The sequence below is a fragment of the Trichoderma asperellum genome, chromosome 7, assembly GCF_020647865.1.
Source record: "Trichoderma asperellum chromosome 7, complete sequence".
Classification (NCBI taxonomy): Eukaryota; Fungi; Ascomycota; class Sordariomycetes; order Hypocreales; family Hypocreaceae; genus Trichoderma; species Trichoderma asperellum.
Genome location: NC_089421.1, coordinates 755,542 through 771,342, shown reverse-complemented (window position 1 = coordinate 771,342; position 15,801 = coordinate 755,542). Strand labels below are relative to the sequence as shown.

The window sequence follows — 15,801 nt, the reverse complement described above, 5'->3', positions numbered from 1 at the left end:
AGCTGTCAGCGGGGAATCGGCCTAGAGAACGCGTCATGTTAGCACATGTCCGCGAGCTAGAAAACGCTCCCCCTGAGATGAGTCGTGACACAGGCGTAATGAGACACAGCGCTGGCCACAATGAAGAGTCTCACGTTGCTGGCCATTTCTGCCGTGGCGGCCAAGGCTTCGCCAACAGCGGAACCGATCCGCCCAAACCATGACAGCGCATCGGCCAACGCCAACCGCATCTTCAACGCCATTCATTCCGCTGGTCGCCAGTGGGGATCCTCGCTAAATCATAATGGTTTCGGCTTCATCCCCGTGACCCTTTCGGCTGGGGCTTTGCTGTATCATGGAGGATACTCCAAGGACCCTCCTGAAGGCCTTGAGTGGCTGGCTTTTGAAGTTGAGCACGCAGAAAACTTCGTTCGAGTACCTCGACACCCACCAAATCCGCCCAAGGGTCCTGAGCATGAAGGGCAGCCCCAGGCACCATCTTCTCCGCAGAAATTTCTGGTACAGCCAGAAACGGAAGACCACCGTGACCGTGACTCTGAAGGAAGAATCAGGGGCTACCTCCAGACCTACCAGACAACACGAGATGTCCAGCTGCTCTATATAGACGGTTCAGGGGCAGCAAAGAGTCCCATAGGGACACTAGATTCGCAGGACCACGTCCTTTTCCCAAATAGTAGCTGGCAGTGGTACAACATTCAGAGCGAGATGCAGCGCGCAACGGCCATGTGCGACATGATCACCAAATGGGGGTGGGCTGGCATTATGCGCATGGAGATTGGCTTTGAGGTCATCTGGTGCGATTTTAAATCCGACGACCTGCAGCATGAGTCGTCGGTACGAGCTCTGATTCAAGAGGACAGACTAAAGGATGATGACTTTATGAGTCCTTATTTGTGGACTCGCGCAGTCGCCGAGCGTTACGACGGGCTTGGTGGTGATCGAGTCAAGATGGATTTTTCATCCATGGTGTCAGGATTCTTCTTTCCAATCAATATCTCTCATACTGATCCAGAGCGACCCGATCTTATAAGGTTAAAAGCTGCGAAATTGAAACATCGATTAGATATCAGGACTTACCTACAGAAGGTCTTTGAAGAGCCAAGGCGGTTTAATGTCAACTGGCAGGGCATTGTAGACATGATTGTCACTCGATTCTCCAAGCGGCTTGCTGCGATGGCCTCGACTAATGTATCAACGGATATATTCATTGGAGAACTAGAAGGTGCTGTGCTCGCATATTACGAAGCTCCTGGTCTACCTGACGATGTCACCTTGGCAGAGGACGAGGACAACAGGAACAAAACGGCCGAGGCCATTGATCGTTGTGCTACACAGTATCTAAAGTCCTCACAGTCAGCTCGGAAGGATTGGACTCTACAAGACGACTTGATCCACACTGCCCTTTCAGATGTTATGCAGCATATTTGCAACGACCTTTATGTGATGCGAACAGTTCTCCTCCGAGCTGCGCCTGATACTTCAACTGATGCATACTTCATTAATAAAAGCATAAAAAGTAGTGACATGGAGAAGGCAGTCAACCAAAGTCGCGCTATTGTACGCAGTCTCGTGCATGAACTTGCCTGGACCACATGGAGGAAGCCGCAGTTGTGCGCTGAAGACGAAATCCTAGTAACTGTGATGTGGCCGTTCGGGGATACTGAAGACTACTATAACCCAGGCTGCGTGTCATTTCACGAAATCACGGAGCAACGAAGAAGCTACTGGAGGCTATACGAAAAAAGGCCTAGAGACTTTTAACAAATTACAAACACTTTTTATAAAATATCTGGCAAACATATTACGACGCCAAAAAATGTTTGGATATACTGACGGTAGAATATTCGCTATACATATATATATTTACTTAATGCCATTCTTCTTTCGACAATTCAGCCAGTCTCCCTGACCATTCATCTCGTGAATTAAACCTTGATCCCAAGCAACTTCTCGCTGATTTCCCAAATCTTCTTTTCATCAGTCTCATTATAAGTCTGGTCCACATAACCCTTCCACTCCCCTTTATCGGACTGGCTCATGTGGACCGCAACCGAACAGTCTTCCAAGTACTTTCCCTTGGCTTCAGGGGCCAGGACGTCGTCGCTGACAGCTGCCCACACCTGTGTCGCAGCGCCCTGCTCGTTTGTCTTGAAGAAATTCTTGGGCCAAGTTTCCACCATTTTATCAATTACTGCTGCGTCGTAGCCACTGTTGTCCAAAAAGCTAGACTCGAGAATGCCACCCGGGTGGACGCTCCACGCGAGTAGGTTCTGAGCGCCGTAGCGACGGGTGATCTCGGTGGCCGTGTATACGCTTGCCAGCTTCGCCTGGGAATAAGCGCCGATTGAAGTGTACTCGGTGTTTTCAAAGTACAAGTCGTCCCACTGGATGCTGCCCAGGCGGTGTCCGTAGCTAGTGACGAGAACCACACGGCTGGGGTTAGAAGCAGAAGCGCTGGAGAGCAGAGCGTCTTTGAGAAGCGAGAAGAGGAGGAAAGCGCCGAGATGGTTGATGGCAAATTGTCTCTCGAAGCCGTCGACTGTGACTTGACGATCGGCAAGCACGCCGCCGGCATTGCTCAGGAAAACATTGAGCTTGCCGCCGGATTGCTTCAGGAACTCGGCAGCGAAAGCCTTGACGCTGGCATTCGATGCTAAATCGAGCTCAAGAAAGTGAACGTTGGGCAGGTCGGCAATGGTTGAGAGTGCGGCCTTGGCCTTGGGAATGCTTCGGCCTGCCAAGTAGAGGGTTGCGCCGGTGGCGGCGAGGGCCCTGGCACTGGAAGCGCCAATGCCAGTAGAGACTCCGGTGATGATAATGACTTGTCCCTTTAGATCTTCCTTGCCGGCGTCCTTGATGATCTGTTCAGCAGTAGGACGGGCGTCGCCAGGGCCGGCGAGGTTGTTCCAGGCGTGAACAGCAGCGTATCGAGACATGATGGGAATATACAAGTACGTATATTGTATATACTATCTATGTGCAATTTGAAAGTATGAATTCGGCTTAGCGTTGATTCTGGTGAGGGTCGAACTGTTTTGAATGAAGAAATTGGAAACGCATCACAACGGGGTCGACTCCCGCATCTTATATCTCTTTCGTACCCCTTGATATCATTGAATCTTTGTTTCTAACTCCGTTTCGTCTGTCTCCTTCGGCTTCCTCATGCTTTAAATCCGCTATAGGCGCTCCGCCAGCGCTTCTATGGAGTAGGCTTTCGTGGACCTATTTTCCTATTTCGGAACCCAGCTCGGAGACGGTGGGTCTATTACCTACGTCCAGCCAATGAAAGAGCTGAAAATGCGAGCTGGCCAATCAAATGTTAAATTTGTCCGCAAATGTGGCGATCGTACAGTCGCAATGGCGTTTCATAATCTTTCTCAATGTACGGAGTATCAGGCGGAGAATGGCCCATTGTGAAAAGGAGAGCATGTACCATGCACCAATCGTAGAGCATACACTATTCAAAAGTTCAACAGCAGATATGACGTCGTTTAAGGGAGGAGCTGGCTCTGTTGGTCAAAAGACTCGGCCTATTTGCTAGCTGACATACGTTTATCGACTGCTTCCTATTCAACAGTCGTCGAAAACTGTTTCAACAAACCTTGGCGCAGTGCCAGTAATGTAGATACCCATACAGCTGTCATTCTATCAATAATTCATTTTCTTGAAGCTGTTTACATCTTCTATCTTTACTCATATAATACCTCATCTCTTAACCCGGCCCATCTCCATCTCGCCTTGCTCTTACAGTTCAACGAAGCCACCGTGTTGACATGTCAACAACTAACCTTTTAGCATGGCAAAACGTCTCCTACAATCACATACGACCACAGCCACCTGAAAAATCTGGATCCCGTCTGATCTCCGATTGATAACCAGATGAGCGCCGGAGTAGTAGCTGGGTCGGTGACGACCAGCGAACTACTGGTGTTGTATGTTTTATTTTTGTTTATTTATTTATTTATTTTTAGATTTAGTTTTTTATCTCTCATTCTCTCTTTCTCTAAGAGAAAATGTAGTTGTTCATCAGCTTATGTTCCTTTATACTAGAAGAGCAGCTTGGAAAGTAGACGATGCAGGGCTGGTCCCACTGAGATATATTCACCATTACAGCTATTAGCAACTCCATCCACGATTAATTTTTGAGGCTGCGTTCTCTTTCCTTCTTCTTATTCAGCAGGTATTGCAGCGCCAAGGTATTCCCATTTCTTCTCGCAGCTTCAATTGCTGGTTCCGTCATCTGGATCTCGTTTCCTCTCTCCTGCAGCAACGTATATAGCACCGACTTTTCCCTATTTAATGCCGCTGCGAGAATTACATCGTCTGTGATTTCGATCTCGCGCCCTTTTGCCTGAAGTAGTATCTTCAGCGCAGGGAAAAACCCGTTTCTTGCTGCTTTTATAGCCACTCTTTCTGTAACCAGGATTTCATGACCCCATCTCTCCAGTAGGTAGGTTAATACCGAGCGTTCCTTGTTCTCGACTGCTGCAATAACCACTTCTTCCGTGATGAGAACTTTTTCTCTGTGTCTCTCAAGCAGATACTGTAATACTGACTCGCTGCTCTTTATTGCTGCAGCAATGACGATATCTTCTGTGATCTGAACGAGATCTTTTTCTCTTCCAAGCAGGCACCAGATTGTTGAATCGCCATACTTCTTTATCGCCTTTATAACCATCGTTTCTGCAACCTCAATCTCTTTTTGGCAAAGCAAAAGAAACGTCGCTTCAAAATTCCCTTGTTCTATGGCTTCCATAAGCAATCCCTCCAAGTTTTCCGCTGTCAAACTTTTTTGACCAAACGGCTGATTGACTTCTTGTATGCTTCTGCCTCTTCGTCTCGCTTCTGTAGTTGCTCGTCTAAGGCCTCGATGCTTTCTGAGTCTTCGCCTAACGAGGGATATGGCCACTTCTGGATAAATAGACCTTATGGTTTCGACCGCTTCATCCGCTGTTAGCGGATGAATGCCCACTTCTTTCAATAAATCTGCTGTCTTCTGCAGATGCGTGGCTCTGTCCAATTGGCCATGGCTTTTCCACATTGCTCCAAAACTAGTCAAATCTTTGATGACTTCTTGGACCCCCTCTGGCAAGCCCATCTTGGTCCAAATCATACACCAAAACTCATTTTCTGCTTCCCAGATACGCCCTGCTCTGCCATATGCCAGGGAAAGTTTACTCATACAGGTCAGCATACGTGGTTCTCCTTCTCCAAAATCTTTTGTATAAGTCTTTTTCATTTCTTGAAGCGTATCAATGAGATGGCTTTTATTGCTCCCGGCATCGCTCATAATCATAACCGCGTTCCATAAACGATTTTGCTTGTCAGATTGGCATTCTGATTCGCCATAGGTGTGTTCGGGTGCTCGGCTGCTTAACCATGTTTCATATTTTCCATCTGACATCTTTTCATAGGAAGTATCCCAATCCCATACGAGAAGAAAATCATGCACAGACGGGCTCCCTGGCTGCTCTAATTGATCAAATCTTGTACTTTGCACTCCGTCATACTGTGAAGGCACAAACCCAGACATGATTACCGAAAAGTAGTCTGCACATGATCTGATGATCATTGGCTTGGCAGCGCCAAGGAGGTGGCAGCAAATATCACCAGCTTGAATGGGTTTTGCGGTAGCTTGAACGGTCCACGAGTAGTCGATGTTGTCCTTTGTTTTAATATTCACGATTTGCCTGTCGTTGCGATATGTACCCTCAGTTGATCGAACTGAAGTCACGATGCCAATTACATAACCTTTGGCAGATATAACGGCCGCTTGCAGATGCACCCAAGTCTTGACAACCACTTTTTCACCAAGCACGAACCTCACAGCTTGCGCCATGAGCTCGTCCCAGGTAATTTTGTAATTAGGTACCAATCCAGCAGTAGCCGGATTATCTGAGCTCATACCTAGCAAAGCAAAAATTTTATCGTGGCGCTCGGTAGCCTCATGAGCATGGTACATATCTATGAGCTCGCCTAGGGAGCGTATATCTAAAGATATATCGCCTGATGTATTGAGGCTGTATTTTGGTCGGAATATGGAGCCTCTCATTAGATAAGTTACTGAACGTATATGGTCCGGGATATCTGTGTAAGAAAGTAGTGATGGTAGCCCCAAGCAGAAGGCGTATCCATCAATCCTCATAGATCCACACATAATGACGATATGTTGAGCTGCGGCAATCTCTTGGAGTACCTATTTCTCTGTATTAGTATGCTTTTTTTAATGACAAGAATTTAGCCTTACCCATATCCGCCGAAACCACGGTCGCTGAAGCATGGCTAAAATAGCTCGTCGATCAAAGGCATGATCGGAGGATCTAGGGACTTCTTCATCTGCAGCTATTCGTATGCTCTTGAGTGCTTGATCGCTACCATCTGCACTTTCACCTAGCCATACAATCACACGATTCGCCTTGCAATATATCTCTGCCATGTGTCTAATTTGATCTCCGCGCTCTTTAGTATTGCTTTGGTCAATGCAGATAGCGTCTATCCATAGTATTCGCTCAATCATTCGATCTCGAAGGCGTGCTAGCACTTCATGGAGATTTGCAGTAATGGCCATAGTACTGCCATTGACGCAGACAGTGTGAGGCTTTTCTGAGCTTCCCCAGACATATGATAAGGCTTCATACATGTGCGGCCCGTCGCCCAGCTCCAACATGGGATAGTCAAACAGTTGGCACTGAAGAGGCGCATTTTGGTCGCCATGAGGTAATAGACGAAGTAATCGAATATTACCAGAGCCGAGCAGTGGGGAATACTGATACGGATCTCCAACATTGCTTTGATCGCTCTTTTGAGAGTCCAGTCCGACGTCCTGCACCGCCGACATTCTTATTGCTGGGTGGTGTCTTTATGACTTTAGTCAGTGGAAGTAACTGAACGTGTTTATGCAGCAGAAAGGCTTGGGTGGCCAGCTGTTTTCATCTTGTAGGGGCAAGATCAGTTTATTGTTGGCTCTCTTCTTGCTCGCGTTGGCACTCTTACGTTCGAGAAATCCATCAGGCAGAGGATTAACAGAGCGGGCTTAGCGAGGTCGCAGCCAATAAGAGCTACCTAGAGGAATAAATACCCACACCAACCATGCAATCAAGACAGAAAAAGGGCTCTCAGCCCATGCAAATGCCCAAGTAAGAATGTCTCGCAGGATGCGAGTAGAAACAAAGTTTTAATGTGATTAGTATTGCTATTCAGACGGTGTTCCCACCCTACTAGTGCTATTTTATTGGAATGCTCGAAGACATATTTGCATTTTGCAGATTTATATTGTTCGTAGGCTCATTTGTATTAATTGACGCCTCGCGAATTGTAGCCGCCGTTGGAATAACTGGCTCCTCTAGACCCATACGTGCCCCATATGGGATGTTTTTTCAATCTTGGAAACATTGTCTTAAAAGCCATATGATATATATCAGTTTGATCTGCTCTAGGAGGTTGGATTATATCAGCATATGCTACAAAATAGTCGCTGCTCAAGTCTAATCTTGATCATGAAACTTTTGTCTTATAGCGTAAAGATACTTCGCGGGGACCTCATAATATACAGCCTTCAAAATGAGATATGTATTCCAAGTATTTTCATGGTCGCTCTTCATTTCTTGGTGATATAGTCAGGATCTTCTGAGCCTGGGTCAGGATTAGCTCTCTCGTCAAACGGAACCTAAATATCGCCATTGCTGGTGTCTCCATAAACGTCGCCCTCAGGGTCGTCGGCCTGGCGAACCCCGCACCACTGGTGTAAATATCAGAGTCGTACAGCTCTATGCTCGTGCACCAAGCTTCAGTGGCGTGTATCTCAAAGCCCGGAGTTGAAAAGTTTTATTCGAATATATAGCCCTACTCTCGCGGAACGACTCTGATTGAACTGGATGACCTTTTTTACACTCAGGGCGGCTAAAAGTGCTGTAGATTTCCCAGACCTCCAACGTATTTGATGGTTAAGAGACAGAAGATTTTGCGGCTCTGTTACCCGTAAATTTTAAGCTATAAGGCTCTCGGTGTTGAGTTTGGTAATTTCAGTGCTGGTAATAGTGGAGGTATATATTTGTTGAGATTATGTTTCATAAGCTTAAGTTCTAGGTGTTGTATTTGGTTGGGAGGTAGCAATTTAGTTCGGTCGACACCGGAGTCGGTGTTCTATGATCGACAGGGCTAATTTACGTTGCCGCTGCTGATTTGTGTCTCAACGCGGCTCTAAATCGATATGCACAGGAGGAGATGAGAACCGTGCAGGCGCTACTGGTAGATGAGGCGCTCTGGGCTGGGCTCTCTGGAACAATGTCTATTTCTCTTGAATACTTTCTAGGGACAGTTGCAGTGTATACTTTGGCGTTGATTATATGGCACGGAAAGATCTTTATTCCACTGTGGGTTTTTCAGGAGTAGCCGGAGTGCTTTCGGAGGCATCTGCGATCCTCCGTGTTTATGTTGGGTTATCATCTTCTGCATCAGGTCGAATAGATTTGAAGATCACTCTTGTATATAGATTTTAATATGATTCTGCGTTGTATGTGCGCAAAACTGGTAATTTGCCGAGTTTGACGCCTGCTCTTGTTGGAAAAGTCGGCTGAAAGGTCCTAGCAATATCAAGCATTCAATGTATAAAAGGCCTCGCTTACATAATCAATCGTACCTAGTAGGACACAGGTAATTATAATATATATTGCACATCGCTTCATTTACCCAAATCTATCATCAAAATATATCGCAAAAAATGCTATCCATTGTTACCCCATTGCTCCGTAAATTTGCGAACCACGTTAACATCAATCCAATTATTTCCCAATATATATAGCCCCAAGTCTAATTATCCTTCCAAAGGAGATGCGCATGTGAAAGTGTTTATCTGCGGTGATTTAAATGCAGACATAAGGCCCTCGACCGCTGCATATGTACCCAGGCCGCTCAGTGCCAGGGAACCAAGTGTGTAGACAAGCAGGATGATGTTCAGCCACCAGAACCTGCCAAAGAATCCTCGGAGAATTCGTTTGACTCCCGAATCTCTGCGACGTACAGTACCAGTCGTCGGGTCGAAACCTTCTTCTCCTTCCATTGCTGTCCTCTGCACAGAAAGTCCGAGGCCGATGAAGGCAGGGAAGGTATACGTAAATTGCACGAGACACACAGCAGCGGTAACGCTCGTTAAACCAAAGAAATCCGGAATAGAACCGGCAATAATAAAGGCAATAATCCAGTAGATTGGGACTAAAACAGCCCATAGGATCTTGCCTCCCTTGGTAGTCAGTGGTGGGGCTTTGAACATCTCCATGAAGACGTTGTTGTAGATGACCTTAATGCCAATATTTCCGTAAAGAGTTGCAGCAATAATGCCGGTTATGACAGCTAGCATATTGCAAACTGTCTGCCAGGCGTAGGGCGAGAGACCTTGATAGGCAAGCTGGTGTTGTTAGTCAACTGTGTTCAATATCATGTGTCATACATTCCACGTCTCTAGCGCGGAATGCGGGGGATAGACTTACTTGATTGGCATACTGTCCCTGATAGTAGTAAACAAATGATCCATAGGACATGTAGCACGCATAAATAAAGAACTGAGCACCCCACATAGCCTTCAAGAAATCTCGAGGTCGCTGGAGCTCAGCCATGAACTCGATGAACAATTGCGCGCCGCCGTAGGCATAGACACCATTCATGAGACCGTTGATAGATCCAATGAAGCCGTTGGTTGATGGTGGAGAGCCGCCATATCGTTGAACCGGAGGATAAGTTCCGTTGGCGAACGGTGCAACTGAGGTGCCACCCAGGGCAGCACCGGCAGAACCTGCCTGCGCGGCTCCATAGTTGGGCTCGCTGTGGGCCATGACTCCCATGCTGATGAACATAATCAAGAGATTAATAACAACAGCAAAGTTCGCCAACAGGCCTAGTTTGTTGAGTGTTCGAATTTGTCCCAGGAAGAAACCAACAACTGCCCAGATCAAGCAGCACACAACGTAGCAAAGCCGGAACTTGGAAACTTGTGAAATAGAAAGACCATTGCTGATAACGAGGACGCCAACGCTAATAGTCAACTGAACAGCTTGGAGAAAGTTGATTGTGTGGCGAAACCAACTTCCATAAAGGCGAAGTCCAATGTCACCATAGTTCTTTACCGGAAACTCATACGAATCAAGAAATAAGAAGGCTTTCCAGAGAAGATAACCAGAACTAAAACAAAAATTAGCATATGCCAAACGACCAATAAACGCGTTCATATTGCTTACAATCCAGCGCATAGACCGAAAACAGTGAACAGTCCGATGCCCTGGCCCCAGCCCATGGTACCGAGAGAGAAACCAACTCCAAAAGGACCCAAGATGTCAGTTGTAATCAAGTAAAAGCATGCTGCGGCACTAGCGGAACGCAGAGCACGGCTGGCATTGGTCCACTCGAGGTCGGTAATTTCTAGACGATTGCTCTCATTGTCACCTGTGGGTGAGGCGTTCTTAACCTCATTCTCGGTGGGCTGTTCACCCTCAAGTCGTCGGGGTTCTGCTTTTGATGGGCGTATATAATCCTTCCAAGTAGAAGGCGGTGCTGTGGCTTTTAATTCATCTTCTTCGACTCGCGCCTTTTGAGCGTAGTACATATACTCCTCGATGGTTACGCTAGAATCGTACATAGGGCGGTGCTGGGGTTTAATGACGGCCGAGACAGTGCCATCCTCGGGTCCAGAGGAGTAATCCTCTTTATCGGAGCCCATGTTGATGACTGTGAAGTAGCAGATGCAAACTAAGTTATGAAATGTAAAAGATGAGATAGTAAGAGGATATTAAAGGCTGGGATTGGGTAGGACTGAGAAACGTGGGACAGTCGTGAAAACGGACTTCGCTCGTGGAAACTTGCAACAGCAACAAACTAAACCATGGGGAAAAAGATCAGAAACTCTCTGGGGAAAAGAAAGGCATTCTGGGGATATATGAATCTATTCGGCGGTATGGCATCTTTTACATCGGTGACTCTTATCAGTTGCCACGGATTGAGACTAACTAAAGGCGGGAAATATTTGGAAACCTTCTGCCTTCTAGGGCTTGTGGCGATGCCCACCTTAACGGACTATGGCTTTTCTTGGAGCCCAGCCCGTTGACAATTGTCGATATCATGAATGGGCGTGATTACCAACCAGCTAAAGGCTGTTACTAGTTTAAAGAAACGCCGAATATTATGACTTTTGCCCGAGGAGTTTTCATGGCCCACTAAAATGATAGGTGAGTCTGGTTAAACAAGTAAAAGAAAGGGCGTATGGAGGAGCATCCAGACAAAAGTCCTCACGCTCCCAGACAAAAGTCCCAGTTGCAGTCGATCTTACCGAGAATGCCGGCAGCTGTACAACGTCCGGGGTCCCAGGTAACTCTCCGAGCCCGGAAAGTTGAAACTGTGGCCAATCTTTGTATTAGTTACCTAAAAAATATTTCCTCGCGGAGTTTTAGCCCAGTTTTACTTGACATGACTAGCACATCGAAGATATTTTTGTGGGGAGATATTCGTAAACCTATCATGGGATTCGTATCATGCGTGGCTTGTGCATGACCCTGACTACTTGAAGGATGCTTAACTTTGCTGTTTTGGAATCTGACATCGAATATTTCCAGAATGCATGTTGCATTCGGGAACTTGTTTAACTACGTTTTAGGCCCTTGGCAAAGCTTGACAGGCAGCAAGCGGTACTAAGACACTAGCAACGGTTCCATGCTCAGATCACCGGCTGTTATGCAGCGTGGCGTTTTCTTGCTCCGAGAAAGCCGTCATCCGCGGACTTAGTGGTTGACAGGCCACCAATGACGCCACTGTAGAACACTTATAGTGGAGAAAACCAAGTCGGCGAGGCTCTACGGCAGTGATCTTTGGTCTTTGCTGCCTCGGAAGACTCCGAGGGCGTTGGCTGCTGTGGCTTGAAAGCGATATCGCCAAGGACCTTATAGCGGCCCGGCTTGGCCGCAGGTTTTAGACTGACAAAGTCTCCGCCGTGCCACGTTGCGGCTGAGTCTGATTGCGGCAATAATTCGGAGGAAACATACTCTTACACTCGTCTCTATTTATTTAAAGTTGACGAAAATTTTTATCAGCCTCAGCACGCTACAGAGGATTTGGATAGGCCTCTTCGTTTCTTGCAGTGAATATCACATGAGAGTACTGAGATGGCTTGGACTACACGGGGCTTCCGCAGCAACACATTCGATACTTGCATTGTCTTCTTAGCATTTTGTTTTCCTTTTCTTTTGAAAGAGGTTAGTGAAGGTTAGGTCAGCGTTGCAGAGTCATTTACGGCTCAGTAGCGAGAAGGCGGTTAGTCAATCAAAAGTCATCCACTCATGGCAGAGCCTCATTGGTAGTTACATAGCAATACAGTACAGCAGGCGATAGATAATAATAAAGGGTTTTATACGAATAGCATCAGACGACTGCTTACTGGCTCCCACTCGCTAGCCTGCCGAGGTGTCGAAACTAGGCCCAATATAACAAGACTGGCGCCGTCTTCGGAAAATACTTTGCAGTCCGGCAGTGCCGACTCGATGTGCAGCACGGCTTTTGTCATCTGTTACAGAACCAAAACCCGAGGCCCGCCTTCCGATGCGGCCCACTCTCGGCATGGCATATCCGGGCTTGGATGGCGTTATTGCCTTCTAGACTGGCGCATTCAAGAGCCTTGACTCGGATTCTCTGAATGATAGGCTGACGGGCACCAACGAGAGCCGTAAAACGGCGACAAATCGTAAAGAAGATTCTTGAGCTGTGACACATATTCCAGGGACATTTTTCGATAGTGTGGTTGAAAGAAGCCATTCTACAAATCTAATTTATTCACTCGTCTGTTGTGATTGTAGGGGCTTTTTGAACGGGTTTATTTTCTCTACTAGGCTAAGGGTTTTCGCATTAGTGTTGCGATAACTCTGCTAGCCTTTGTACTCTTTTTTTTTATGAGTGAGGAGGGAAAAATGCCAATACTCAAAATTAGAGGCTCATTGCTATATAGCTTGTTGAGACTAAAACGTAGTAATTGTGCCTAGATTTAAAGCGGATGGTGTAGGCTGATGGAACTGTGGGTTGGCTGAAACTTCGAGGCAACATGGTAAATTATAGGAACCAGATTGACCCTCAAGATCTCCATTTCATGTGAATGCTGGGGATTCTAGGCCCTGATAATACGCCCCAGACCCCAGCTCCCCCGCTCAACGTTGAACTGTTGGCAGAAATCTTGGGGTATGGCCACTTCCAAAGGTGCCATGAGTGGTTCACACACACGATATTATCTTTAGCTATGGCTATGCCGTACTTACGGTAGAGGCTTGTAGTATCCTGATTTAGCAAGGCCTGCTCTCATTACAAATCGTTAATCACTTCGCTGCATAAAGGATGGCAAAGGTTTATATATCTATATCTATATCTATATAAAGGCGTATAAGATAATCTCTCGTGTGGCAGTTAAGCAATAAGGAACTTGCGGCAATTGAGGCATTATATAAATTTGTAATTGAGTAGTAGACTAGGACGAGTCCATCTCCATTTATATTGAGGGGATTAAAAGAGCAAAGCGGCGCTTGAAAATGCGTTCGTGAATTACGTAAATGAGTGACTAAAACGGGATCGTAGCATTACCATCGGCTTCCACTGCAGCTTCATACCCGTGCCGGCTTTTTATTAACTTGACACAAACAGATAATTTAACTTTCATTATCATGAGAATGATCTTCTGAGATATTGTATGCAGATTCCCATTTATGTGAGGGTCTTCGACATTTAAGCCCGGCAGTGGCACACTCTGAACATATTAGAAAATCTGCACATAATTCGCGGTCAAAGTATTCCACGTTAGGCTGGACTCTTTGTGTGAAAATATCACACCAAGAAGCTCTCAGATCAAAAATATAGCTTTCTGACGAGATTAATATCTTAATATGACTTTAGACTTTTGAGATTCTATTTAGCAGCTGCAAGCTACACAAGTTCAGTTATCTCATGATTCTTTCTTTTGTATGCCCAAGTCCGACTGTTCCCTGAAACACTCTTCATAGTCAAGTACCACTTGATCTGTCGCTAACAGCTGCTTTACAACCTCCAAATGTTTGTTTCGTACCGCAGCGAATAATGGCAGGGTATTGTACCGGTCTCGTTTGTTATCATCAATTTTTTTTAATATCAGTAACTCAACTATGCCACTGCATCCACGCATTGCCCGGCCGAATAGTGGCGCGCGCCCCTCGGCTTCTGTTTGGTTTATACTCGCTAGGCCGGCTGTTTGCAGCCGGTCTCTCATAACCTCGGATTGTCCACATAAAGATGCCACGTATGGTATACTATCTCCAGCTTATCCATTGTTGTTGAACCTTCCTTTAGTAACAAATGTATAAGTTTGACGTGCCCCCGTTCCACAGTTAAGAACAGAGCTGTACATCCACTCGAAGTTGCAGCTTGTATATCACATCCTACCTCAATGAGTGTATGAACGATATCTATGAGCCCACTGGAAGCTGCATAGTGAAGAACTGTCCATCTTTGATGTCGGTTACCAAGATATCAGCACCACTTGCAAGGAGAAGATTAATGACTATTGAAACGCATTTTCAACTGCATAAAATAGCAAAGAGCGGCCATTATTGTCAAGTGCAGTTATATCTTCGCCTTTGATCAACAGAAATTGCATTGCATCCAGTTGAAGGTGAGTTGGTCTCCCCATCAGTGGCTTATTCCATGTGGATATGGAACGGAAATATCGACTCCACAACTAAGAAAGAGTTTGAGAACTTCAAGCTACCCACCGCTGGCACCCAAAATTGACGGAGCCAGTGCTGAATGAAAGAAGATTTCGTGAGGCTCCACTCTGGTTTCGAGCAGGAGCTTCACAACTTCAACATGGCCCCTTTCGATAGCTGCGCTTAAACGTATTTCACGCTGAGTGGTCTTAACCACAGCGTTCGCTCCACGTTCATAAGCAGCTTGACTACCTCAGTATACCACTTATTCGACGCAAGAAAAAGAGGTGAATATCCCGTTTTATGCGCTGTGAGTTCATGATTGGCTCCCGCCATAAAAGAGTGTGGACAAAATCGACCGAAACGATACCTACTGCATAATGCAAAGCGTTATAGCCATGATTATCAAAAATTGCCAGAGTAGCGCCATTTTCTACCAGAATTCTCACTACTTGGTGGTTTTGTTCCAGGCTGCCAATGTCATTGCTGTGTAGTCATTTCGTATATTGAGGTCAGCCCGTCTACCAATAAGCCCATGAATCGTCTCACTACTATGAAGGTTGGTAGTGAGCATCAATGGGTTGCTTTCTCCACTGCTGACAAAATTAAGAACTGCTCCACAGCCAAGAAGCAGCCTCGCAGATATCACAAAGTTGAGAAAGACCGTAGTGCAGTGGCAGCCACCTGTCGTATTTTCCCGTCATTGGTATTTGATCAGGGGCTGCATCAATGAATAGGCGTGCCATGTAGACATCATTTCTCTCTAAAGCAAAATATAGAAGGGGATGCTCATCAATATTTAGAGCTATCACATTGGTCCCATACTGTAAAAGCAGCTTGGTCACCTCGTTCTGGTTCGCCTCCCCTGCATTGCGTAAAGGCGTAGCCTGTGGGAGTCAACAGCGTTAATTTCAGCGCCTGGAACATAACGCGAGAAATCCAATATCGAATAGCTTCGCATGGATCATTTCGGCTCTCGATATAGGACGAGAAGAAGAAGTATGCCACGGGAGTTTGGCCGTTGCTAAAAGATGCTCGACTATTCCAGCACAGGGCACTGTTTTTCTAAAGCCAGCAGGGCCATTTATCATTATATCTCGGGTTT

At 46.2% G+C, this 15,801-nt stretch overlaps 4 protein-coding genes across 4 annotated transcripts; 1 reads left to right on the top strand and 3 right to left on the bottom strand.

The window, feature by feature from the left end:
* Positions 1-35: 35 nt before the first annotated feature.
* TrAFT101_011020 (uncharacterized protein) lies at positions 36-1,887 on the top strand. Its single transcript, XM_024907000.2, has one exon. The coding sequence runs from the start codon at positions 121-123 to the stop codon at positions 1,759-1,761; it is 1,641 nt and encodes a 546-aa protein (XP_024756965.2). The 5' UTR covers positions 36-120; the 3' UTR covers positions 1,762-1,887.
* Positions 1,804-3,117, bottom strand: TrAFT101_011019 (uncharacterized protein). Its single transcript, XM_024908771.2, has one exon. It carries the CDS (start codon positions 2,934-2,936, stop codon positions 1,926-1,928), a length of 1,011 nt encoding a protein of 336 aa, XP_024756964.1. The 5' UTR covers positions 2,937-3,117; the 3' UTR covers positions 1,804-1,925.
* Positions 3,118-4,055: 938 nt separating this feature from the next.
* Positions 4,056-6,984, bottom strand: TrAFT101_011018 (uncharacterized protein). The gene is made up of 2 exons (XM_024902094.2): positions 6,248-6,984; positions 4,056-6,196 (listed from the first exon to the last, which is right to left on the bottom strand). Exons 1-2 carry the CDS (start codon positions 6,836-6,838, stop codon positions 4,136-4,138), a joined length of 2,652 nt encoding a protein of 883 aa, XP_024756962.1. The 5' UTR covers positions 6,839-6,984; the 3' UTR covers positions 4,056-4,135.
* Positions 6,985-8,812: 1,828 nt separating this feature from the next.
* TrAFT101_011017 (uncharacterized protein) lies at positions 8,813-10,708 on the bottom strand (the record flags this gene model as incomplete). Its single annotated transcript, XM_024910195.2, has 3 exons — positions 8,813-9,403; positions 9,486-10,173; positions 10,230-10,708. 3 exons carry the CDS (start codon positions 10,706-10,708, stop codon positions 8,813-8,815), a joined length of 1,758 nt encoding a protein of 585 aa, XP_024756961.1.
* Positions 10,709-15,801: the final 5,093 nt, after the last annotated feature.

Excerpts from the sequence above, each read along its gene's own strand:
- TrAFT101_011018 (XM_024902094.2), bottom strand. The coding sequence starts at position 6,838 with ATGTCGGCGGTGCAGGACGTCGGACTGGACTCTCAAAAGAGCGATCAA. Across the intron at positions 6,197-6,247 it reads CGTGGTTTCGGCGGATATGG|GTACTCCAAGAGATTGCCGC; the intron begins GTAAGGCTAAAT and ends ACAGAGAAATAG.
- TrAFT101_011019 (XM_024908771.2), bottom strand. The coding sequence starts at position 2,936 with ATGTCTCGATACGCTGCTGTTCACGCCTGGAACAACCTCGCCGGCCCT.
- TrAFT101_011020 (XM_024907000.2), top strand. The coding sequence starts at position 121 with ATGAAGAGTCTCACGTTGCTGGCCATTTCTGCCGTGGCGGCCAAGGCT.